We start from the raw sequence: 26621 nt of genomic DNA on the forward strand, positions 1-26621 counted from the left end.
ATCCCTAGAACCTGTGTCTGACCAACGAGATATTGATGAAGGTCAAATATTTGATGAAGACACTGTGTCTGATTATTTATCAGGAGGAGAGATACATTTTCTAAATAATGTTTGATCACACTCCACTCTGATCAGTCCCATGTGCCCCAATTACATTTGGAAATCCTGGGTAATGAGAATGTTAGGCTGATTGTGAGATTCTTTATGGAACTGTGGGTGTTTTTGCCTGTGTACCTGCAATGGCATGAAACGCATCTTTTATTGTCTGCACACGCAGGTGTCCAGGAAACACTATGAAACCCCAAAGGTATATAAATATTTCAGAGCCAAACAGACTTTATGAATTGCCTAGCAAACTGCACTTTTAGACAGATTTTCCGCATCGCCTACAGTATATAAAAAAAAGTGCCACTTGCAAAAAAACTCAAAGCAATGCATACTGTCTGTGTGGTTGTGCGAGCCCGACTTCGCCTAGTTTGACTTCAAATATAAGGCTCTAATAAATCTGAGTTACAATATCCCCCCTCGGCTAAAGCGGTATCTTTCGAAAAAAATTTCCTCCCGGAACAATAAAGGATCTTGCCGATTGCGCAAAACCCTCTCTATATGAAATTCACTTCTTATAATTCGCGCACCGATATCAATTAGTAGCTCATTCATGAACGGCAAAGCCATGACTGAATGAATTCCATGCACGGAAACTAATTAAGTGTGTAAGATAATCCTTTTTTACATAGAACAAACCTGCTCCGAGCAGGTTTGAGGATTAGGATGTGTTGCTATGACAACACTTCCAGCAAGAGTTTAGAAAAACCGACAGATCCAGGATCAGGCCAAATCGTCAACAATTACATCCGGCTAAGCGAGTAATCCATGTACGAAAAATACCCCCCGGGGCCTCATGTATAACGCCGTGCGTAGAATTCGGACTATAACATGGCGTAAGCACAAAAGCCGAAATGTGCTTACGCACAGAAAAATCCAGATGCAGGAATCTGTGCGTACTCCAACTTCCACGTTCTTCTGCTACTTAAATCCCGATCAGCGTGAAAACTAACGCTCGTGCACGCGCTTTATGTAACGTCCCAACTCCTCCCTGAATTACGCCTAATTTGAATATGCAAATCAATATAAATCGCCCTTAAGCTCAGCCTTCTGTGAAAAGACAATGGGAAAAGTACGGGGGGAAATATAAGAATTTCAGCGAATACCAAGTGGAGGCAAAGGAAAAACATACTATTTGTTCAAATAAACCGTGGTATAATCAACAAAAGGAAGTTGATCGAGTGACATAGTGTGTTGGAGAAACTTGAAAGCTCACATTCACAAAATCGCACAGTGCCGGAAATAAAAAAGAAGTCACATATCAAAGTCGCCGTGAAAAGCCGAGTTGTAGCCCAGTGTCTGAGTGTCATATGAAAGCTTATTAGGGTACAGAGAAAAAAGGCACACAGTGGGGAAAAAGCACGAAATGTCAACTTCAATCTCGAAATTTCCACTTTAAATCACGTAGTTTATTTTGTCATTAAAGTAGAACATCATAAACTTAATCTTAAAATCGTTTAATTAACCAGTTTCTCAAATCACATCGTAATTAAAGTAGCACGTTAAATGCTTTGTTTTGTATTTGATCTTCTATGTGCTCTGTGTGTGAATCACTACTTGCTTCTTAAACCGGCTCTCTTCCTCCAACTGGACACAGAGTCCATTACATTTGTGATATTACAGCTCTCTGAATAACTAAAATACTGAGATGTATACGTGATATCATTTTCATGATGATAGGAGTTAAAGCACGTTATTAAACATGTGTTTCACTTTGATGAAATAATTTATTGCAGCAGTACTCAGGGGCTCTAGGCTTGTGGTGGCACTGGGCAGAGGAAGAATCGGTGGCTCCTTAAGCCACCCGTCAATAAGGTAGCTTATGCGCGGTGGATGGCCACGTCCGTTGCAGACACTGCATAGCCGCCTCGTGCTCATGATACAAGCATTTAACTTTTGCCGAAATTTGGTTGCTGCGTTTTTAGCTGTGTTGTTATTTTCTCTTTCTGTTTTATATTCAATATATATTGGCAGCCGTCACTGCAGTCAGTGCTTTTCTTTCCCCAAGTAACCAATCGCCATACAATCAGCTCTGTAATAGAAGTTAAGCCATCTGTAAGCTTAGCGCCGATTCTTCAAAATGTTTAAAGAACATTGAAATATCTTTGTAGTACATGTTTAATTATTCTATCCTTAGACACTCCCAGTGAAGAATATAGATTATTTAAATGAAGTTAAAGTTTTATCTGTATAATTTAATAAACATATTTTGCTGCATTTCACCTTAAAAATGATATCGTCATCATATGTAAATACGCACTTTATAAAGTGGCTCAGGTTGTGCGATATTATAACTGTAGTGCAAGTTTACAGTGGGGTGATTGTACTTATAAGTACAAACAGTTCTACAAGGTGCAATTGATTGAGTGCATTTAAAGTTCTTCGGATGAAACTGTTTCTGAACCGCGAGGTCCGTACAGGAAAGGCTTTAAAACGTTTTGCCGTGGCTGAGACAGCGTGTCAATGAAACTGTATACTGATAATTCTCTTTTCGATCAGCTCCTGCTGTGATTCACACTCAGATACAGTGATATAAATACTCCGAGTGGTGCAGTGAGAAAAATATGGAAAAAGTTGCTGTGGCAACTCCTAACAGGAGGAGCTGAAAGAAGAAGAAGAAGAAGAAGTGAGAGTAACAACGCTAAAGCAGTTATGGTATTTGGAATACTATGGCTATTCCCTGGACCATTATATTGGTACAAGTTAATTACAATCAGATGCATTACACCAATAAACAATGTGCGGTTAGTTTCGGTGTATTTATAAAGCCGCGCCAGGAAAATAAGGAGTAACCACACAGGAATAGTAGCACTGCTTTGACGCTGGGTGCCGCCAGTCTACAAAACCGAGCGGAGAACTTGCGTACGACAAGCCATGAGGTACCGTGGAAAAGTGCGTGGCTTTATGCCAAGTGTAGGTTTTATACATGCCGATTTGAACGTGGAAAAGTTCTTACGCAACATTTCTGTGCGTAACATGAGGCCCCTGGTGTTTTGTGTATGTTAAGCTGTAAATAAACAGGGTGTTGTGTTGAACCTGTGTCCTGCCTGTGTGTGTCTGGGTTATGGTGGCTTCACAGCAGTACTATAGACAGTATTATGACTGACCGCATCAACAGAAAAAAGAAAAACAAATATGGCTAGTGAAAATCTGAATGTTTACTAGCTAGTCACCGATCTAAAAACTCTGTCATGTATGCTAGTATTTTATTCACATTATAGGGGACTGGATTATGACTCAAATTATTCCTCACTTCAAACAAAAAGTCATGTCATTATGCCTAACACTGCAAACAATGCATTATCTACTTGTATCACATAACGCTGAAGTTAACATTCAACTTTCATTGATTACGGAAAGTCTTCCTTTTCCACAGAGCCTGTAACAGTACGATTCCTACTCAAATGTTTGTGCATCTCCATTGTGCTGCTGTGCCATAGGAGGTCAGACCTACACATTTTGTAACACACCTTTTTTCCAGCATTTAGAGTAAAGCTCTGCCAAACTCTGGAACTCTTAGGTTGTATTGTCTTTTCTTCTACTATCTTACCATCTGCCTTTTTTTTTTAAAAAAATGTGTTCACAACTGAATGAAGTAGTGATGCAATTGTGCAGGACAACATACTCAGCCCAATGTCATAATCAAATAATCAATGAAACTGACTGTTACCAACGTTTTTAATAATCGATTATTATCGATAATGTTGAATAGTTGTTGCAGCTCTAATACTGTCCTTTGCATGTTGTACCATATGTCAAAAATAATATGTTGCTAATTATTCTTTTTGTGTGTTTTTATGCCATTATTTGGATAATATTTTATCATCACCGGTGCTGGTAGCCTAATCCAATGTGTGTCTGTATATCACTTCTACATGTAAGGTTTACTAAGGGTCATTTTCCATGATTCCTTCTATGCAGAGTTAATGATCTTTTTTCAGCTGTATCCCCAGTCTACACATTCTATCAGCAAACTCAAAACAGGATCACTTGCAGCCTGTCATGAACTGGACTTCTCATTGGCCAGGACATGCCATCATTGTCTGCCATTAAAAGGCCTCACCTCCATGGGCTTAAATCCAGCTCAGGCTTTACAGGCCCTAAAGGGATTACAACTTCCAAAATAAACTTAAATGTCTCAAAATATATACAAAAGCCACACAAGGAGAAGGATCACTGTCAGCCTTAAGCTTATATATAAAGAGCAAACAAAGAGTCTTTATAAATAAAGATTTATTCACCAAAAAATCTCACAAAGAAGACTCAAAAGAGCAAAAAGAGGTATGCGACGATGTGGGTTCTGGCTCCACACTCCCATCTGATTTTGGGAACCCTTGAACCCAACACCGTCGATAATGAAACCGAGTGAGCTAGTCAGTGGAGGCAAATAATTCCAGCAAAAGGAAGGTAAAAAGTGCAAAAGTGCTTTTATTAAAAAACAGTCCAAAACAAAAGTGTTCATAAAGTGCAGTCCATTCAAAAGTTCAGTAAATAATCCATAAAAAGAACGTGGAGGTTAAAACAATAAGAAAAAACAATCCTTTAAAACCAGAGGTTAAAATCTTCTCTAGGAAGCAGTCTTAAAACAACAACAAATCCGGTGCATCGTTTATTAGCGTCTCACCTGCTTATCCCGTTTGGGCCAAGCAGCAGGCAAGACGCTCTCTGCAGCTGCCCTCCTCTACACTTTCAGCGAGACGGAGACCTCCCGATCCCTGGCTCCGGTATGGCACTCATCCCAGTCCCCGAGACTTGATGTCCACAAATGACCAGGACGCACACATTGGGGACTCCACCACCAAGCCTCCCGACTTCCGCTGCCTTTCCGCGGCTTCTCTGCGGCCCGTCGCTTTCCTCTAGGCACTCCCGCTACCTGGTCACTCAGCGGGAGCAAACGTCTGGGTGTTGGCCTAACACCCAGCTTCCCTACAGCTGCCCTCGATCGTGCGCTCAGCACACGCACGCACCGCCTGCTTCCTCGCTCCCTGTAACCTCCGTCCTCTTTCCTTTCCTTTCCTTTTTCTCTCCGATCGTTTCTTTTTCACCCCCTTCAACCGACTTGCGCTTCTTTTTTATAACGTGAGGGGCCATCACAGCTGTAGCATTAGCCACGGGAGCAATCACGAATGTGGGCAGTTCCTCACCTGTGCACACGGTGAGAAACGCCCACATCGACGACTGCCCGCTGCTCGCTAACATCGCCCCCTCACGAAGCCGCCTCGGGTGCGGTGATTATTTAAAAATGGCCTTTGCTCAACGAGCTGTGGACCCATAACACCACAAGGTACAAATCAGTTTTCTAAAGGGGATTCTTAAACAAATAAAACCCTAGTACGAAATCCAAAAACCAGAATCCTTAAATAGAGAATACGACCATTAGATATCTCTGGGACACCAGAAGGGAGGGAGCTATTTCATGTTAATCTGAACAAAATGTTTGTTTAGTCCAAAACAAAGTCAGAACTTTGTGCAAAGTACATAATTACTGAGTGGACAGTGTCACACGTGCGATTGGGAGGCAGTCAAAGGGCTTAACAGAGCAAAGAGGTGCATCCAGAGAGGGGTTGGCAAAGTGTACTAATGCCTGTTCTTCTTCATCTGCAGATCCTCAGAAAAGAAGACTTGCTGAAACCACACTTCCGGTTCCTCCTGAAGATCCTCCCATTAACTTCTCTGCCTGACATCATTTTAGTTCCGCCTCTTCCTGTCTGAGCTCTAATATAAATGCCCTGCATCTAGTTACCAGCAGTCCAATGTTAGACTCAGTCTTGAGAGATTACACTTTTGTACTCTGCAAATTTGGCAACATGTTTTGTTTTCTTCTTTTTGTTGACAGTATACGGGTGGTACCCCAAACCTTTTTGTGCTCTTGCCTCTTCATTTACAACAGTCAATAACATGTCCAAATTATTCTCCCATACTATATAAAGAACTGATGATATAGGTGGTTGATTTGTGTGTGCTTGCCAGGCAGTCAATTAACAAAGAACTGGACTAACAAAACAAATGTCAGTGGCAGTTATAATGACAAGTACTACAAAGGAACAATGTGAAAGTACCTAGCAGCAACAATGACAAGAGTACTGCATGCAATGACAATCAAAAATAGGGCACTAATTTTATACAATGTATTTTAATTTATTCTTTTAAAAAAAACTGCATCAACAAGACTTCACAGAGTCACCAACAACTTTGATGTGTTGACTGCTTACAATCAAGGTTCTGGAAAATGACAATGTGTTTCATGTTCGTTAGACATGCAAGTATGAATTTCACCATACTTTGTAAATGCAGTGGTCAATTTAAACTTGAACTCAAACAAGAAATATCTATGATAATCCATATTCAAAGACCAAATACAAATTACAAATCTAATTAAGTAAACATTAATTCATAGACTTACAGCACTTTAGCTTCTGATTGTTATATTAGCTGGAACAAATTCCTGCTGCCACAAGAGATTTTTTTTCTTCCTCTTGGAAAAGTGGAAAGAAAATCAGAACTGTACTGACAGTGTTGATTCTGCTTGTTTGCTTAAAGCACGCCAATATCCCATTAAGGCTGCATTTGCCATGTCACTATGCAATTTCTAAGTAAGCTCCTTAGAAATCATGAAAATGTGGAATTTTTCCTTTCTGACATATAGAAATAAGCAGAAGAAGAACCAAACAATCAGTGATAAAATAGTGATTAGAGTGTCGAAAACTGGAGCGCAGATGGAGAACAACAAAGCTACATGTCTTTCAAATTGCATGGGCAGAGAGTGTTAATAAATATAAAAAAGCCCTCTTTAAAGCTCGCTCAGAATAATATTCTACATTAATAAATAGCAATAATAAAAATCCTCAGGTACTGTTTAGAATAGTGGCTAAATTAACAAATGGGAATTCAGATCAACAGTGCAAAATACCAACAGATATTAGCAGTACAGACTTTATGAACTTCTTCAATGAGAAAATTAAAAATATAAGATCCCTGATCTCTACATCATAGTACAAACCAAATACTAGCTTAGCGGGCCCTGTCTCACATTGCATTCAGTACTTTAGTAATTTTAATCCTGTAACTGAGCAGGAAGTCTTAACTTTAATTTCTAAAATGAAGCCCACTACTTGTTCCCTAGATCCAGTGCCAACAAAACTAGTAAAAAGTGCAATGGATGTTCTTGCAGCCTATTCTAAACATTATCAATAGTTCATTATTGCATGGCACAGTACCTGATGCACTGAAAGTGTCAGTCATTAAACCATTACTTAAAAAGTCAAACCTAGACCCACACATACTAAATAATTATAGGCCTACTTCAAATTTACTGTTTCTCACTAAAATACTAGAAAAAGAGAAATTCCAGTCTGGTTTTCGCACTGGTCATAGTACAGAAACGGCACTAACACGGGTTGTAAATGACATTCTGATATCCTCTGATGAAGGAAACTCCACTGTAATTATGTTGTTGGACTTAAGTGCAGCATTTGACACCATTGACCATTCTATTTTACTTCACAGGCTAGAAAATGATGTTGGGCTTACAGGCCCCGTGCTCACTTGGTTTAGTTCTTATTTATCAAATCGATTCCAATATGTACAGAAATGTGCTGACAGTACTCCATCATTATACACAGAAGTTCAATATGGTGTCCGCAGGGCTCAGTACTGGGACCTTTACTGTTTTCACTTTACATGCTTCCACTGGGATCTCTCATTAGGAAACATAATGTTAATTTTCACTCGTATGCAGATGACACCCAGTTATACCTTTCATTTAAATCAAATGAAGTTTCTCAGATGTTGTCTTTAATTAGTTGTGTTAGTGAATTAAAGGAGTGGATGAATGAGAACTACTTGTCTTTAAATACAGATAAAACAGAGATGTTAATTGTTGGAGGGAATGATGCTGATCACAACAATATTTTGTCATCATTTAACTCAGTTGGAATCCCAATTAATTTTACTGAATCAGCCCGCAATCTAGGAGTTATCTTTGACTCTAGCATGTCATTTAAAGCACATATTACAAAGTTGTCCAAAACATGTTTCTTCCATCTTAAAAATGTTAGGAAATTAAGGCGCTTTCTAAATAAACAGGATTTTGAGAAATTAATTCATGCATTTATCTCTAGTAGGATTGACTACTGCAATGCGGTGTTCACTGGCTGTTCAAACTGTTCTCTATACAGCCTCCAGTTAATCCAAAATGCGCTGCAAGAATTATTACAAGAACAAGAAAATACGAACACATAACTCCAGTTCTTAAATCCTTACACTGGCCCCTGTTGTTAAGTTTAGGGCAGATTTAAAAATCCTCCTTTTAACATATAAAGCATTAAATGGCCAAGGTCCGGCTTACTTGTCTGAACTTATCATGACTTACAAACCCAGAGCACATTAAGATCTCAAGATGCCGGTCTGCTTATGATTCCAAGGATTAATAAAATAACAGTGGGAGGTCGAGCTTTTAGTTACAGGGCCCCTAAACTGTGGAATGGTCTGCCTGCTTCTATAAGAGATGCCCCTTCTGTCTCAGCCTTTAAATCCCGGCTGAAGACTCACTACTTCAGTTTAGCATATCCTGACTAGAGCTGCTGATTAACTGTACATACTGCCTCTCTGTTGTTAGTCATTAGCACTAAAATATAAGTAACATGACAGTTATAATTGAATACTAACCATCGCCTATTCTGTTTCTCTTCTCGGTACTCAAATGTGGCATTGGTGCCACGCCCACCTGCCAAGTTGTTTGCCTGCCTATGGTAAAGTCATCCCTGATGGAGGATCACAGGAATCATGGGAAAGAGGGGTCCTTTCATTGGATTGGCTGGCAGCACTGTTTCAGCCGTGGAATGGCCAAATGGGAGAGGCAGCTTGATGGATGAGGTCTCCAGGACTCTAAAAATATCCAAATCTTATTATATGATATCATCTACTGTTAAATTCTGCTAGACTTCTAAAATTTTTATTTTATGCTGTATTAAGGATTTGTTCTGTTCTGTGTATTGTATTGACCCCCTTCTTTTGACACCCACTGCACGCCCAACCTACCTGGAAAGGGGTCTCTCTTTGAACTGCCTTTCCCAAGGTTTCTTCCATTTTCCCTACAAGGTTTTTTGGGAGTTTTTCCTTGTCTTCTCAGAGAGTCAAGGCTGGGGGGCTGTCAAGAGGCAGGGCCTGTTAAAGCCCATTGCGGCACTTCCTGTGTGATTTTGGGCTATACAAAAATGTATTGTATTGTATTGGCACGGTGGCGCAGTGGTAGCGCTGCTGCCTCGCAGTTAGGAGACCCGGGTTCACTTCCTGGGTCCTCCCTGTGTGGAGTTTGCATGTTCTCATCGTGTCTGCGTGGGTTTCCTCCAGGCGCTCCGGTTTCCTCCCAGAATCCAAAGACATGCAGGTTAGGTGGATTGGCGATTCTAAATTGTGCTTGGTGTGTGTATGTTTGTGTGTGTCCTGCGGTGGGTTGGCACCCTGCCCAGGATTGGTTCCTGCCTTGTGCCCTGTGTTGGATTCAGCGGGTTGATGGATGGATGGATTGTATTTTATTTGTTGCTCTGCATTGCTGTATTAATCCATCCATCCATTATCCAACCCGCTATATCCTAACTACAGGGTCACGGGGGTCTGCTGGAGCCAATCTCAGCCAACACAGGGTGCAAGGCAGGAAACAATCCCCAGGCAGGTCGCCAGCCCACCGCAGTTGCTGTATTAAATGAAAGCTATACTGTATTTCATTTCTCCTTGTAGTTTTTTCATTCATATAAAACTAAAAAAAAAAAATCTACTGATATTTGTGTAATTTGGAAATCTGAGCCTACCTTATTGTATATTAAGTACTGTAATACAGACTGTGGTGTGCCTTTCATAACACTTGCTGCATTCCCATGCCAGAGAGACTTCAAACCACCTGCTCTCATCTGTTGAAGCCTGTACAGTACTCCTCTAGAAACATCCACCTGAAAAACATAAACCAAAATAATTTTAAAATTTAGAATGTGATGTAAATGCTTTACAAAAAATCAAACACACATTCCTTTTTATTAATAAAACCCAAACAAAATGCTCATCCATTTAAATTCTGATCAGTTTTTATCCATTACAATGTACTGTAGTTCAATTCAGGCCACACATAATGTACACCCACACATTTGCACTGTATTGTCCTGACCTATTTTAAGGTTGCAACTTAAGCCACCACAAATTTCTTTAGACATGGGAGGAAATCACTTGAAGAAAAGCTCACAATGACAGAGTAAGAATATGTAAACTGCCGACAGAGAACAATGAGTTGAATTTCAAAAGCACTCTTCTGGTGCTGTGAGGCAACAGTACATTATGATGCTAACTGAAAATTCTTATTACTGAAATGTGAAAAATTCATAAACATCACCAGGATATTGTCTGCATGGAAATGCCCTTTTCTGAGGACCTTAAAGTTATACTGGCTTTATTTCAAAAATAAATTGTATATAAAAATTACATATAACATTAATTGCAATAAGTGAGGAACAGCTTCAAAGTCACTTAATAAAATGGAAAAGCAAGCTAGGAGCAATAGGTATACTGTACTAATAAATATTGTGAAAAGTAAAGTAATGAAAACAACAAAGGAAGAACCAGCAGAAAAATGGAAAATGTGTATACAGTTGGATGGAAAACAACTAGAAAATGTCAATATATGACTACCTGAAAGTAATAGTAAGTTAAGATGAAAAGATAGATGAAAAAATTAAAGACAGAATTAACAAGGCAAATAAAGTTTATTATCAAATTAATGACACCCTAATAGGAAAAAAAAAAACAAGTGTAAAGATGGAGATGATATCTTTATTAAACCATATATGTACCAACTTTATTATATGCTGCAGAATTTTGGCCAATATGGATAAATAAAGACCTAAAATAACAGTAGTGTAGTATAGATAGATAGATAGATAGATAGATAGATAGATAGATAGATAGATAGATAGATAGATAGATAGATATACATGCACACGCACACACACACACACTTTGATTTGAACAAAGAAAACAATGGGAAAGAAAAGGAAACTTCTCACTTGGCAGTCACAGTCACAGAGAGGTGTTATAAAACATATTGCTCCTTACTATTAAAGGAGCCCCAGAAGCGTTTCTTGACACACTTATGCTGAAAAAATTGTTGGCAGAAAGTACTCAGTGTTGTTGTGTCAGAGAGTGGATTTGCAGCATTGTTCATAATGGCACTTGCTTTTGTTTTAATTCTCTCTTTTGTTACTACCTCCAGGGGGCCCAGAGTGCGTCAGACGTATAATAAGGTGGAGTGAAACAAATTATCACAATAAAGGTGTTTGAAATGAAGGGTGAAGGAAAAAAAACACCTGGGAGAAAACCTAAAGTCATTTTGGAAGAAAACATCAAAGAAGGAACCAGAAAGAGAGGGATCTTTATGGAACAAATGAAGATCCTAGCAAAAGATAGGGAAAAATATAATCAGTCGCTCAAGACCCCAACACTGTAAGGTATAATTTGGAGCAGATAAAGTATGTAAGTAAGCTTTTGCTTTTGTATTTTTGGTTTGAGGATCAGTTGTTTTGTTTATTCTGGTACTACCAACCCCAGCCTATTCCTAGACAACATTTTTGGCAACTTCATCTATGACAACTCCTGGAGCCTCATGCATAACGGCATGCGTAGAACTCACACTATAACATGGTGTAAGCACAAAAGTGCAAATGTTCGTATGCACAAAAAAAATCCAGATGCATAAATCTGTGCGAACGCCTTCTGCTACATAAATCCCGGTCAGAGTGAAAAGTTCTGTACGTACACGCGCCTGCTGTCCCGCCCCGTCTCCTCACAGAATTATGCCTCTTTGAATATGCAAATCAATATAAATAGCCCTTAAGCTCAGCCTCCTGTTAAAAGACAATGGCAAAAGCACAGGGAAAATAGAAGCATTTCAGCAAATACCAAGTGGAGGCAAGGAAAAACGTACTATTTGTTGGTTTAAACAGTGGTATAAACAACAAAAGGAAGTTGATCAAGTGACACAGAGTGTCGGAGAAACTCGAAAGCTCAAGTTCACAAAGTCACACAGTGCCAGAAATAAAAAAGAAGTTGTCAGATATCAAAGTCGCAGTGAAAAGGCAAGCCGTAGCCCACTGTCTGAGTGTCATATGAAAGCTTATTAGGGTACAGGAAAAAAAATAGGCCCACAGTGGGGAAAAAAGCACGAAATGTCAACTTTAATCTCGACATTTCCACTTTAATCAAGTATTTTTTTTTGTCATTAAAGTAGAACATCATAAACTTCATCTTAAAATTGTTTAATTTACTAGTTTCTCAAATCCCATTGTTAAAAAAAGTAGCACATTAAATGCTTTGTTTTGTATTTGATCTTCTATGTGCTCTGTGTGTGTGAATCAATATGTGCTTCTTAAACCGGCTTTCTGTTCCTCCAACAGGACACAGAATCCATTACATTTGTGATATTACAGCTCTCTGAATACTTAAAATACTGAGATGTATACTTGATATCATTTTCATGATGATAGGAGTTAAAGCATGTTATTAAACATGGGAACACGGTGGCGCAGTGATTGTTCCTGCCTCACGCAAGATGCTTGCTTTGCTGTGCGCGACCTTCAATGAAATAATTTATTACAGCAGTACTTTCTCTTTCAAACATACTAACCCCCAATTCCTGTCCTTACTTTTCTTTCTCCAAATACCCAGTCGCCACACAATCAGCTCTGTAATAGACGTTAAGCCATCTTTAAGCTTAGAACGCCGATTCTTCAAAACTTTTAAGGAACATTGAAATATCTTCGTAGTACATGTTTAATTATTCTATCCACCTTTCCTTCCAGTGTCGCGCAAACCACAGCAAGAATACAGCGTGAGGCAGGAACAATGCTGTGGCACCGTGTCCTCACATGTTTAATTATTAAAAATCTAGATTATTTAAATGAAGTTAAAGTTTTATCTGTATAATATAATAAACATATTTTGCTGTATTTCATCCTAAAAATGATATCGTCATCATATGTAAATACGGGCTTTATAAAGTGGCCCAGGTTGTACAATATTATAATTGTATTGCAAGTTTACAATGAGGTAATTGTACTTATAAGTACAAAGCATTCTACAAGGAGCACTTGATGGACTGATTGAGTGTGTTTATAGTTCTTGGGATGAAACTGTTTCTGAACTGCGAGGATAGGCTCTGAAGCGTTTGCCGTATGGGCAGCAACAGGCAGCATGTGCTTGATGCTGTATCCCGATAATTCTCTTTCCAATCAGCTGCTGAGCGGTGATTCCCCACTCTGATACAGTGATATAAATACGAGTGGTGCAGTGAGAGTAATATGGAAAAAGATGATCCGCTGTGGCAACCCCTAACGGGAGCAGCTGAAAGAAGAAGAAGAAAAAGGTACAGTGAGAGTAACAACACTAAAGCTACTATGGTATTTAGAATAATTTGACTATTCTGTGGACCATTATATTGTTACAGGTTAATTACAATCAGATGCCTTAAACTAATAAACAATATGCAGTTAGTGTCAGTGTATGTGATAAAGCCACGTCAGGGATGAGGATCTAAAAAATAAAGGGTAACCACACAGGAACAGTAGCACTGCTTTGATGTCTGGTGCTACCAGTTTGCAAAACCGAGAGGAGAACTTGTGTATGCCTGGGTTGGAACTACCGTGAAAATGTGCATGGCTTTATGGCAAGTTTAGGTTTTATACATCGCAATTTGAGTGTGAAAACGTTTGTACGCAACATTTTTGTACATACGCACCATTTATACATGAGGCCCCTGGTCTTTCCTGCTTCAATTTTCTTCCTTGGACACCTTCATTCCTCTCAGAGTCCAAAGCATGTCCAGATCAATTGCAGACAAGAGCTACTTTTTTCCCCCTAACTATCTATATTCTCGGAAGCTCTGAACCGCACAGTGAAAAAAATTATGGGATAACCCTTATCTCGTACGTACATGAAAATACTTTCACGCATGTACGAGATAAACTTAGATTAAAATATTACAAAAGTGTGCTTCGGGGATTCCTAATTACGAACTTACCAAGGCCATGGCGCTTTAGTTTGACGTCACTTCCAGCACTTGTAGCGTGGTAAAATAAAAAAGTAGATGAATGGGCTTTTATTTATTAAAGGAGTGTGGGATGGTTAGAGTTGGGTTTAACAGCAGCTTGCAGTACCTACGTCAGGTAATGCCCAGAACGTCAGTCACGAAATGCCCATCGTATACCCCGTTACACTATGGTTAAGATTAGGCTTGTGGGAGGGTAACGGTTTAGTTACGTGCTTTATGTTTACAGGTATTCGTCTGCACACTCGTACGGAGCAACTGAAGAGATCTGGTGTTTTTTTTCTTCCTGGGAAACAATTTCGTGCGTACAACTTACTATCTCGTGCCCACCACTTACCATAGCCTGTGCACCAGGCACTTTTAAGGTCGCATCTGCCAATACTGCGTGTGCACCGCATTCTTTCAGATGAGCACCAAATGCCATCGCGTGCTACTGTACATCATTTTCTGGAAACAGGACATATCACTGAACAGTCTGATGTTTTCCTCATACAGTTACAGTCCACATAAATTAATATTGGCAAGTTTATAAAATCAAGCTATGCATTCAAGCCCAGATCGTTAAATCCGCGAAGCAGCACCGCTAACCAATGCACTAATTTATAGTAAAAGGAAATTACATTAGTTAGCCATTTACTTTCTAGCCCGCAGCTTGTTATTCGCACAAGTTACGAAAGGAATTCATATTTCACGTATTTACTGCGTGTGAACTTTACCCAGTTCAATGCGGGTTCACTAATTTAATTCTCTGGTAAACCTAGCACACTCGATCGCTTATCTGCACCAATGAACTGTGGGATTTAACGTGCATCTAAAGAGTTAGATCCAAATCGGGCCACTTTAACTCCTGCCGTTTTCAGACAACAAATGTACCCTTGTTAAAAAGCCAAACTTTTGAATATCCTAGTGAAATCCACTGGCAAACCTGGCACACTGGGTCACCCGTTGCATTGTGCAAAATGAACTGCGATCTTTAAAAGTACAGCAGAGATCTAAATCGTGTTGCTGCCGTTTTTTATTGTCACGTTTTTGACAGGATGGATCACTAATAGGTAATACTTGCTTAGCCCAAATGTAGGTACACTTGGTATATTAATTGGCTAACTTATGATGCCATTGTTTTTACGGTAATGGGAAAAAAATAAAGACACCTTCTTTCAGTTTTATTACATATCAGAGGCACGGATGGTTATTTAACCTGATTGCCCCTTAAACAGCGGAGTCCGACTTGTTGCTAATATGGGAATGTGTAAACTTTGCTAGAAAAAAGGACTTGTATCCGCATTTGGGTGTCAAAATCTAACTGCAGTCTGTCTTGTTACAGAACTGTAAAATGAAAGTGAGCCAAACTGATTTAACAATTTAGAGTTCAATATTACAATCAGTCTTGTGCCGTTTATATGAAGACAGATGTATGCTAAATTTACTAGTCAATTTGACTATACTCGGGTTGGTCTGGGCAAAAATATATCTATCTAAATATATATATATATATATCTCTCTCTATATATATATCTCTATATATATATATATCTCTATATATATATATACACACTCACCTAAATCTATTATTAGGAACACCATACTATATATATACGGTGTTTGATCCCCTATCTATCCTTCAGAACTGCCTTAATTCTACTATATGGCATTGATTCAACAAGGTGCTGAAAGCATTCTTTAGAAATGTTGGCCCATATTGATAGGATAGCATCTTGCAGTTGATGGAGATTTGTGGGATGCACATCCAGGGCCCACGATAGGATAGCTCTTGCTGTTCCACCACATCCCAAAGATGCTCTATTGGGTTGAGATCTGGTGACTGTGGGGCCATTTTAGTACAGTGAACTCATTGTCATGTTCAAGAAACCAATTTGAAATGATTCGAGCTTTGTGACATGGTGCATTATCCTGCTGGAAGTAGCCATCAGAGGATGGGTACATGGTGGTCATGAAGGGATGGACATGGTCAGAAACAATGCTCAGGTAGCCCGTGGCATTTAAACGATGCCCAATTGGCACTAAGGGGCCTAAAGTGTGCCAAGAAAACATCCCCACACCATTACACCACCACCACCAGCCTGCACAGTGGTAACAAGGCATGAAGGATCCATGTTCTCATTCTGTTCACGCCAAATTCTGACTCTACCATTTGAATGTCTGAACAGAAATCGAGACTCATCAGACCAGGCAACATTTTTCCAGTCTTCAACTGTCCAATTTTGGTGAGCTCGTGCAAATTGTAGCCTCGTTTTCCGATTTGTAGTGGAGATGAGTGGTACCCGGTGGAGACTTCTGCTGTTGTAACCCATCCACCTCAAGGTTGTGCGTGTTGTGGCTTCACAAATGCTTTGCTGCATACCTCGGTTGTAACGAGTGGTTATTTCAGTCAAAGTTGCTCTTCTATCAGCTTGAATCAGTCGGCCCATTCTCCTCTGACCTCTAGCATCAACAAGGCATTTTCATCCACAGGACTGCCGCATACTGGATATTTTTCCCTTTTCACACCATTCTTTGTAAACCCTAGAAATGGTTGTGCGTGAAAATCCCAGTAACTGAGCAGATTGTGAAATACTCAGACCGGTCCGTCTGGCACCAACAACCATACCATGCTCAAAATTGCTTAAATCACCTTTCTTTCCCATTCTGACATTCAGTTTGGAGTTCAGGAGATTGTCTTGACCAGGACCACACCCCTAAATGCATTGAAGCAACTGCCATGTGATTGGTTGATTAGATAATTGCATTAATGAGAAATTGAACAGGTGTTCCTAATAATCCTTTAGGTGAATATATATATATAAATAAATAAATAAATAAATAAATATATTAAAGAGATCCAAATCGATTTCACTCTTTAGAGCGCATATTATATATCACAGTCAACTGAAAGAAAGTGTCTTCTTCGCATCACCGATAACAGGGCAAGTTAGTCAATGAATTTCCTTACGTTTGGACTAAGGAAGTATTACCTGCTATTTATGTCAAAGGGGGGACAGTCCACGGAGAACACAGCCAAGACACTCGGACAGAGCACAGGGGCTCACAGGCTGACAAGGGTAAGTGGCTGGCACGACGTGAGGCACAAGGACGGCAATACTTCCAGGGAGGAAGAGACTGCTCTACAAGGAGATGCCGGTTGTGGGTCCAGCGAGAGAGGGAAGCCGAATGAAAGGACTGAGCAAAGCTGGCAGACAAGAAATAAGGCGTGCCTAATTCACAGCAATGCAAGGAGCCCAGGTTGAAAAAAAAGGAACAACGAAGAGACGCCGACAGGGATTCCACGATTCTGACAAAACTTTTCTTGGGAAACGAGTGTCCAGTGAACAGAGTGTATCCGTGGACAGTTGAACAATTAAGTGTTGGGGTAACACTGAGAACAAACTGGACTTTGCACCACTACAGGTTGTATCATCCAATTCTGTTTTAATGGACTTTTAGAGTGTGGACTGTGTGCTTTCCTTTCAAAAAAATAAAATTTCTTCATGATACTGTTAGATTTGGTTTATGTTCATTTATCTTTTTAATGTACTTATTATTGTCTGGTGTAATAGAAGTTACTGTTGCTTTCCCTGAAATTACTGTTGTGTCTTTCATTGTGTGTTTACTCTCCGCCCAATTTAAAGAAACCTGTGTGCTATTATTGGTAAATTTCAGGAGTTCCCATTCTCTTAATAAACTGGGTGGCGTAGTCGAATATTTAAATGGTGTCTAAGTTAGATTACCTGTAAGTGTCACATTTAACTTAGGGATCCATCTTGTCAAATACGTGACAATAAAAATGCGCCGCAACACGATCTCTGCTGTACTTTTAAAGATCGCAGTTCGTTTTGCACAATGCAACGGGTGACCCAGTGTGCCAGGTTTGCCAGTGGATTTCACTAGGATATTCAAGTTTGGCTTTTTAGCAAGGGTACATTTCTTGTCTGAAAACGGCAGGAGTTAACAGTGGCCCGATTTGGATTTAACTCTTTAGATGCACGTTAAATCACACAGTTCATTAGTTCAGATATGCGATCGAGTGTGCTAGGTTTACCAGAGAATTGAATTAGTGAACCCGCGTTGAACTGGGTAAACTTCACACGCACTAAATACGTGAAATATGAATTCCTTTCGTAACTTGTGCGAATAACAAGCTGCGGGCTAGAAAGTAAATGGCTAACTAATGTAATTTCCTTTTACTATAAATTAGTGCATTGGTTAGTGGTGCTGCTTCGCGGATTTAACGATCTGGGCTTGAATGCATAGCCTGCCTTTATAAACTTGCCAATATTCATTTCTGTGGACTGTAACTGTATGAGGAAAACATCAGACTGTTCAGTGATATGTCCTGTTTCCAGAAAATGATGTACAGTAGCACGCGACGGCATTTGGTGCTCATCTGAAAGAATGCGGTGCACACGCAATATTGGCAGGTGCGACTTTAAATAACCTGGTGCGCAGGCTATGGTAAGTGGTGGACACGAGATAGTAAGTTGTACGCACGAAATTGTTTCCCAGGAAGAAACAAAACACCAGATCTCCTCAGGTGCTCCGCACGAGTATGCAGACGAATACATGTAAACTAAACCCTTACCCTCCCACAAGCCTACCCTTAACCATAGTGTAATGGGGTATGCGAGGTGCATTTCGTTCTGGGCATTACCTGACGTAGGTATTGCATGCTGCTGTTAAACCCAACTCTAACCATCCCACACTCCTTTAATAAATAAAAGCCCATCCGTCTGCTTTTTTATATCACCGCGCTACAAGCGCTGGAAGTGACGTCAAACTGAAGCGCCACAGCCTTGGTAAGGCGTAATTAGGAAGCCCCGAAGCACACTTTTGTAATATTGTAATCTAAGTTTATCACGTACGTACGTGAAAACATCTCGTACGTACGTGAAAATATCTCGTACGTACAAGATACTTTCACGTACGTACGAGATGTTTTCACGTACGTACAAGATACTTTCACGTACGTACGAGATAAGGGTTATTATCCCGTAATTTTTTTCACTGTGCGGTTCAGAGCTTCCGTATAAAATTAGAAATATCAAGTTCAGATTTAGCAAGACAATGGAAAACCAGGATATACTGCTGAAGCTAAATATATTAAATTCTATCTGGTTGTGTTATTTTTGCTCCTTGTCCAGTATATGGACATATTTCACCTCAATAACATAAGTGAAAAGAGCATAAAAAAATCTTTGAAGCGCTTAAGAAAATTATCCAGTTACCAAGAAACTGTTTTCTTTGGTATACACAAATGCCCAGATTAAATGAGGGTGAGAGTTTAAATACCTGTAGCTGGGTTTTCAGTCTATCAATCGGTGCTGTCACAGTCCTAGACACCACATCTGCAATCCCCCCTATGATGATTAGTTGAGTTGCAACTCCTGAGTCAATCTCCTTTTGAGAGAATTGCATTGGCATAGACAAGCTTTCTCCAACATCAAACACCTAGACAAAGTTAAATGGAAACTATAAAAAGAGAACATGGAAAACATAGAAAATTGGAAATACAGTTTTCAAAGCCACTGAAGTAACATTGCCCACAATCTTGCATAGCTTTAGTTCTTGGGTTAATTAACATTTATTAGAAATAACACAACAGATGGAAAAAATACTGGGAAAGATAAAATTGGTTTGGAAGAGGATATTAACCATATACAGTAACATATTTAATTTCATAAAGTTTAAGGACCTAATACTAAACAATATATTTAAAATAGATTAGTAAAGTAAAACTAAAAATTGAGAAGGTAGTCTACCATTTAAAAAAAACAATGTTTAATTCCGAATAAGGACTGAAAATTTAAAAATCAGATGAATACTCTGTTTTTTAAATAGATCATCTACAAGAAACCCAAGGGAGAAAGTGGCAGAGATGTGGAAAGGCAGCGTACTGGCTGCTGGGACCTAAAAAAATAGTACACTGTACACTATTATGTGAATCAGGACAAATTTAGTGGCTTAAACTCTTATTTAAATGGGGATACGGATGCTCCTGTAGCCATGAGAATGAAACAAAGTATATTCTGATAATAGTGCTAAGGATGAAGTGTCCTAAAATTAGAATACATAGACAGTAAGCATAGCGTATGTTGCACTTTGGAGAGATAATCTATAATTATGAAAGGAATGTAATTGAAAAAGGTGTAGGATAAAGAGTAAGGCAAAATAGCCAAGACACACAAGGGACAATTTAAAAAATGAAAAAGGTGTAGGACTGAGGACACTGAGGTTATATGTAAGGCAAAATAGATCAAATATTTTAAAGTTTATTCTATTGTTTGTTTTCAACAAGTAACACAGCTAGTTAGCAATAAGATATAAATGACAAAGAAACCAACAGTTCTCCAACTAACTTGTTTTCATTTACACTTTTGTGTATTCATTGTGAATTAGAATATCTGGTTTAAGAAGATACTGTGAAGGAAACTGAAGTGAAAATTTGAAGAATTAAGAATTACACATCTGTTTTGGGCTACAAATCATTTTTGATGTTACCTTTGGAAAGGGACAATTTAAAATATAAGAATGAGCTGAAATGGCACAACAAAAATACTAACAAGGCTTAACATAAATGAGATCAGTTTTTAGCAAGGATTAGTTTGTAATTAAACAATTGGCTTGGAACAAACACCTAACTTTCCAGGACTGACATTGTAGACAAACCATAAAATCCAGGTCTGTAAAGTTTCTTGATAAAACTGACGGCTCATATTCAATTCAAGCAAATGTACAGGGAAGCACTTGCCTACTTAGTGTTGTACTTCATAATAGGGTCTTAGCATCACAGTCCAGGAAAATGTACTTTTAACTACACTTGTTCTTTGTTAATGATGTCCTCCCTATGTTGACATCACTTTAGGCAGTGTTCCACATGAAACATTAGCAAGCTTGAATGTCTTCATCAGTGAAGCACACAGTCCAACTAAACATTCCTTAGCAGTCACCTATGCTTTAAACTGCTATGCCCAAATGTGGGTTTTGCCCTGACCAGCATTTTTAGATGCAGTCATATAAAATGTGAAAGAACCACTCTGCTCACAGCAAATGAAATTTGTTGAAAAGTGATACTCCTATTCTTCATGTACATTTCAGTTTAATTTTGTTGAAATATCTTGAAAAGAGTGCACTCTATAAATTCTTAGAATTTCCCTTTCAAAAAGCATTGACAATTTTTCAGAATTATCTATCATAAAACAGAGAAGCATTTTGCAACCTGAAATATTGAATAATTTAGTCTTTAAAATGTACCCCTTAAGAAAGGTTGTTGCAACTAAGGTATTTTTCTCAGTTTCGATAGCCATTCTGGACAGCAAAATAAATTCTATTACAATTTATTGAAATTCTAGCAAAGTGTTTGTGCCAGCAGCTTAAATAATGACTCATTTCAGGGCAGGCTTCAGAAAAGATTTTAACTTACCTTTCAGAAATATTATATTTAACAAATTTCACCTACAATTTACCATACACCCTCTACAATCAATCATCAACTAAAAATAGTGCAAGAAATGGAATTATTTACATGACCCAAGTTGGAATTCAAGGCCTATGCAAGGTACATCAGCAGCCACAAGCCTTGATGCTTTAAAATGACATTAAAAAGCAACTATATTCTGCAAATACATGCAGTTGCATTCTATTATCTCTGTTATATACATACTGTATTTAACAAAAAATGTGATATCTCTCACTTTAATAAAGTAAATAAAAAATAAAAATTTTTAACTTTCAAAAAGTTAACTATCTCTGAATGCACATGAATGTTATGGATAGATTTTCCTAATTTATTTCTTTATGACCCTGAGCATGCCAAAATGTAAATTTTTGATCCAATTAAAAAACAACACCTATCTGAAGATTCATTTTTATGTAACTTGTGTTCTTCATTACTCATGTTACTGACTTTCTGACATTGTTTGTAATCATAAAGGCAAAGAAAGACTCAGTTCAGTTAAACTAATAATGCACCTTGCATGCTGATTACCATTGTTTGTCTCCAAAATGAAACAAGTTCTTCAATATTGTTTGATGTACTCAGGACAACGTGATGAAGGAATTCATCCCAGTCAACAGTCATAGAACCATCTGCATCCATCCTTTAAAATGCATGAAATAATTATTATTTACAAAAACACTTCAAAATATAATCTACAGTAACAGTAAAGGGGCAGTAAGGTGTTTCTGTCATATGTACAGTATTAAAAGCAGCCACCACACCCACACACTAGGCCAATTAGGAATTGTCATGTGACTAAACAACACACACACACACACACACACGCACACGCACACACACAAATAACAAGAAAATTCTACACAGACAATGCCCAGCTGGGATTCAAACCCATTCTCCTGGAGCAGTGCTATCTGCTGCTCCACTTTACTACCCAATAAAAATATTAAACAAGATGCATACTGTGAAAATGAAGCTGTGATTTATGCCCCTGGGGTTGAAGTGGATTTAACTTACGTTTTGGCTTTTGCTGAATAACAGTATTTTCAGGTTTTCATTCTCGGATAGTATGCAGTCATTAATTCAATTCTTTGCTGACTTGTTTAATGTGCTTAATGAGTGAGTGTAAAGCTATCTGTCTCCAGTAGATGTATACGCTGCTGTATTGTTTTCTTCACATTTTAAAATTTCTTCATAAAAGGCAATAAAACAGATCATACAAATATTTACTATGTTTGAATGTATATTAATGTACTGTGACACTCTGCCTATTTTCTAATGATGCAGACTGGAAAGTAATGTGAAAGCTGCCAGACTGATTTAGAAACAGTGAATCTAACTGTGGATGGTCATTTTAGTCAATTAATTTTGTTCATCTCAGAGAGCAAACTCATTTGATTTGTTGATTTTATTTACTTATTTACTTAAACTAAATAATGTCACTATTCACCAATGTAATTCATTCATTTAAGTGAATGACAATGGAGCTATATCAGAGAAGTAATTTAAAGAATTTAAAGGTACACAATTTGTTATTTGATGGCTCTGTTTTTTATTGGTGATGCCCATTATGAAAGGAACAGTATATAATAAAGATTAATTAATATATGGTATTAATGAAAGAATAATAATGAAAGGACTGAAACTGTATTTAAACTTCTAAGTATATTTTATTTTAATTGCACTGTTCAAGCCAAGATAACCAGTTAAAAGAACACCGGCTTAAACAAGATATAGGCTGCTATAGAATTGTATACATTACCATTATAAAGTATGTTCAAGATGTGAATATCCAGGGGAAGTTATTATGAGTTAGATGCTTTGAAATCTTATAATGAAGTCTGCTGTACTCCTCCGGGATACTAGAGGGTAAGCAAATTAATTCAAATTCTGGGTGGCCAATGGTCCAATTACAAGAGGCAATAATGAACTGATTGTAGATCATCCCATGTACGACAAGATACAGCCTTATAAGCAGGACACAGAGGAGAACAGGCAGATCAGAAGCAGTCCTGAACCACTGGACTCCAAGTCCTCCTTTCTTGGTAGGTGCCACTGTGAGATAGCAACTCTGAAATTGCATACAATATTCCTGACCCCAGATGTAAACTAATTCTAAGATGATGTTTTGAAGAGCATCCATTGCCAGTGCTCCAGTGAGCCTGGAGTCAGGAAATGATGAAACTTCACCAGCAAGGAGAAAGGAACCTTACATTCTAGAAAATGAGAGAAAAAGGGTGAAAGAATAACAGAGTGATGGAAGTTGAGTTTAGTGGGAATATGGATTTATGGTACTTGAAAGGCAAAAAATGGTGTAAGCCAGGCCACTAAAGCATTAGGGCTAAGGAAAGCTGGACTGAGCACTAGAGTTTGTTTTGGAGTTTGTTAGTTTCTTTGTTACTTTGTCTAAACCTATTTCTAGCACACTTAGTCTGTCTGAATTCATCAAAACACTATTTTCATTAAAAATGCTGTACATGGATAGATCTCTGCACTCCAGTTATGGCTCAATATGCATTGTCCTTTCACATGCTAGATACAAAAACTTACATGTGCCTGTTTTTATAATGTTACCCCTATCAATTTTTATTGTATAAAATTAAAGTTGTAAATTCTGTATTTAACTCAATTATACATTATAGTAAAATACTAAACATCTCTTACTTTTTTATTATATCCGCAGCATTTGCTTTTGATATGTGTAGTCCTACGTCCTTAAACAAATTCATAATATCTTCCTGGTCAATAAATCCTGTTGGGACAAAAAATTATAAAGTTATTTTTTTCAAAATGTTCTTAACAGAACTAAAACTCAGAAAAACTCTAATTATCAAATATTTAGTGTGAATATTGAACTTGAAATTTTACCAAAGAATTCATTCTTTTTGAAAAATAAGTGTTACAACGACTGCTAGAAACATCCTTCATTCATCCATTATTTTAACCTGCTGTTTGCTAAAAAAGGAGTGCCATACATGGCCATGGCATTTGGGACCACTTAAGAAACAAATGGGAGTAACACATGGCACCCTGATACACATTGCAGTCATGTCAGGACAGTACAGCGATGTCAAATGAGCTAACATGCACATGATGCACATGTCTAGGATATGCAAGACAACAGCCATGTGGACATGAGGAGAACATGCAAATGCCTCACAAAAGATGCTCAGTCTTATTATTAGAAGGTTTACCTCAGAGGCTGTTAACTCAGTCCTGGAGCTGCAGATTTTAGTGAAAGACACAACTCCCCTTAGGAATTGTGAGCATGTGAAGAATGCCCAAGCGACCATGAACAATTAACACAAACCCTTAACAATAAGGCCACTGGAGGGGGAACTGATATCACACAAACTCTGAACATAAAAAACAGAGGTAAGCAATTGGATGTTCTCCCCATTTCATGGACACATATAGCCAGAACTTGTTTAATAGCACCTGCACTTCTCAGCAAGCCATCTTGGCAGACTCACTATTAGGAAAACTTCCTGATTGTGAGCTTTAAAGCCTAATGTAATCTGGAAATCTACAGTCAAGAAAAGAATACTTCACTTCATAATATAACATAAATATCCTCTGGCTTTCTTAAATCAGCTCAGGCTTGTGGAAGGCCAGAGCCTGTTCTGCCAGCATTGGGCACAGTACAGGAATCAGCATAGTGCAGGACCTACTCACTTATATGATATATGATATGACGTTAGCCTAATATACATGACTTTGAGATGTAACAGGAAAATCACAGTACCCATGGAAAATCCTATGGATTTGGTGAGAATATACAAACATGACCTGGCATGAAATTTGAAGCAGGAACACTGGCTCAATATGGGAACAGTATTAATCTACTGTGCCACCTTACACTGGGTTTCATTCACTATTCAATATTTTTTTTTCATAGTTTCTACTTACCACTGTCATTTTTATCAATTAACTTGAAGTTTATTTTCCACTTCTTTTCACTATCCTTTATGTAACTAAGAAACTCTTCATAATCCAGTTGGCTGTCATTACTTCTGTCATAGGCACTTAATGTGACCTGTGAAAACATTTGCGATTACTTTTCAAGCGAATGCAATGGTAAAAAAAACTTTTCTTCATGTTTAAAAACTGATGGAACTTTATTTTCTCAAATATAAAATTTCCATTGCTACCAAACCAAAAATTCAAAAGATAAGAACCCACTTATCCAGTGTGTAGAGGCACCAATAGCACTAGACACATGGCAAAAACCAACACTGAACTGGATACCAATCCAATGAAGAGCACTCTAATGCACACACAAACTGTAAGTACAACTTAGGGTCACTGACTAACCTAAAACTCATCATGCTGTGATGTGTGAGTAAATGGAGAAAACATGACTAAAATTTAGAGCAAGGATTCAAGAGCTGTGTCTCTGCTTTGAAGCTGTAACTCAACTGTAAGAAAAATATACAAGAACTGTATTCTGGTCTTCAGATATGAAGTTCAAATAGGCATTCAAAAATGTTAACTGTTTATACAAAACATTGGCTATAATAATGACTTTCTTTATTAAAGCAATTTCTGGATATCTCATAACAAGAAAATCAACATCAGCAAATCAATAGTGTCAGAATGCGCTGTTTGCCTTTGACCCCACACATATGTAAGTGCATACTTAAAAATGCTGATTACAGAGCTGTCAAGTGAGAAATAAATATGAAATCTGGGTTTCATTCAATACACTAACTTGGACCCAGTGCCTTAGGGGTCAAAGTTGGTGTCACCCCCTCAACTGAACTCCCCTAAACCCACAGTTTTGGATTAAAAATTCTGAATCACTTTTGCTTACTTGCACTCTAAAATAGTTGTTCTTTATCAGTTAAACTATGGAATGGGGGCATGGAGTTTAGGACTGGCCAGGCTTAGATCTATACATGGAGGAACAAACAATGGTATAGAAATAAAAATGAGTAATGTAAAAAATAACCCAAATGTGGAAGGAGTAACACATTAAAAATA

At 38.2% G+C, this 26621-nt stretch overlaps 1 protein-coding gene across 1 annotated transcript in view; it reads right to left on the bottom strand.

The window, feature by feature from the left end:
• Positions 1-26621, bottom strand: part of slc25a24l (solute carrier family 25 member 24, like) — a 61878-nt gene that overhangs the window by 23726 nt on the left and 11531 nt on the right. Inside the window, exons 3-7 of the mRNA XM_039736058.1 lie at positions 25548-25674; positions 24303-24390; positions 22170-22281; positions 19475-19633; positions 9915-10052 (exon numbers count right to left, since the gene is read on the bottom strand). Coding sequence (XP_039591992.1) covers positions 9915-10052; positions 19475-19633; positions 22170-22281; positions 24303-24390; positions 25548-25674 — 624 coding nt within the window. The remainder of the gene's footprint in view (positions 1-9914; positions 10053-19474; positions 19634-22169; positions 22282-24302; positions 24391-25547; positions 25675-26621) is intronic.

Source organism: Polypterus senegalus, chromosome 14 (genome assembly GCF_016835505.1).
Source record: "Polypterus senegalus isolate Bchr_013 chromosome 14, ASM1683550v1, whole genome shotgun sequence".
Lineage (NCBI taxonomy): Eukaryota > Metazoa > Chordata > Cladistia > Polypteriformes > Polypteridae > Polypterus > Polypterus senegalus.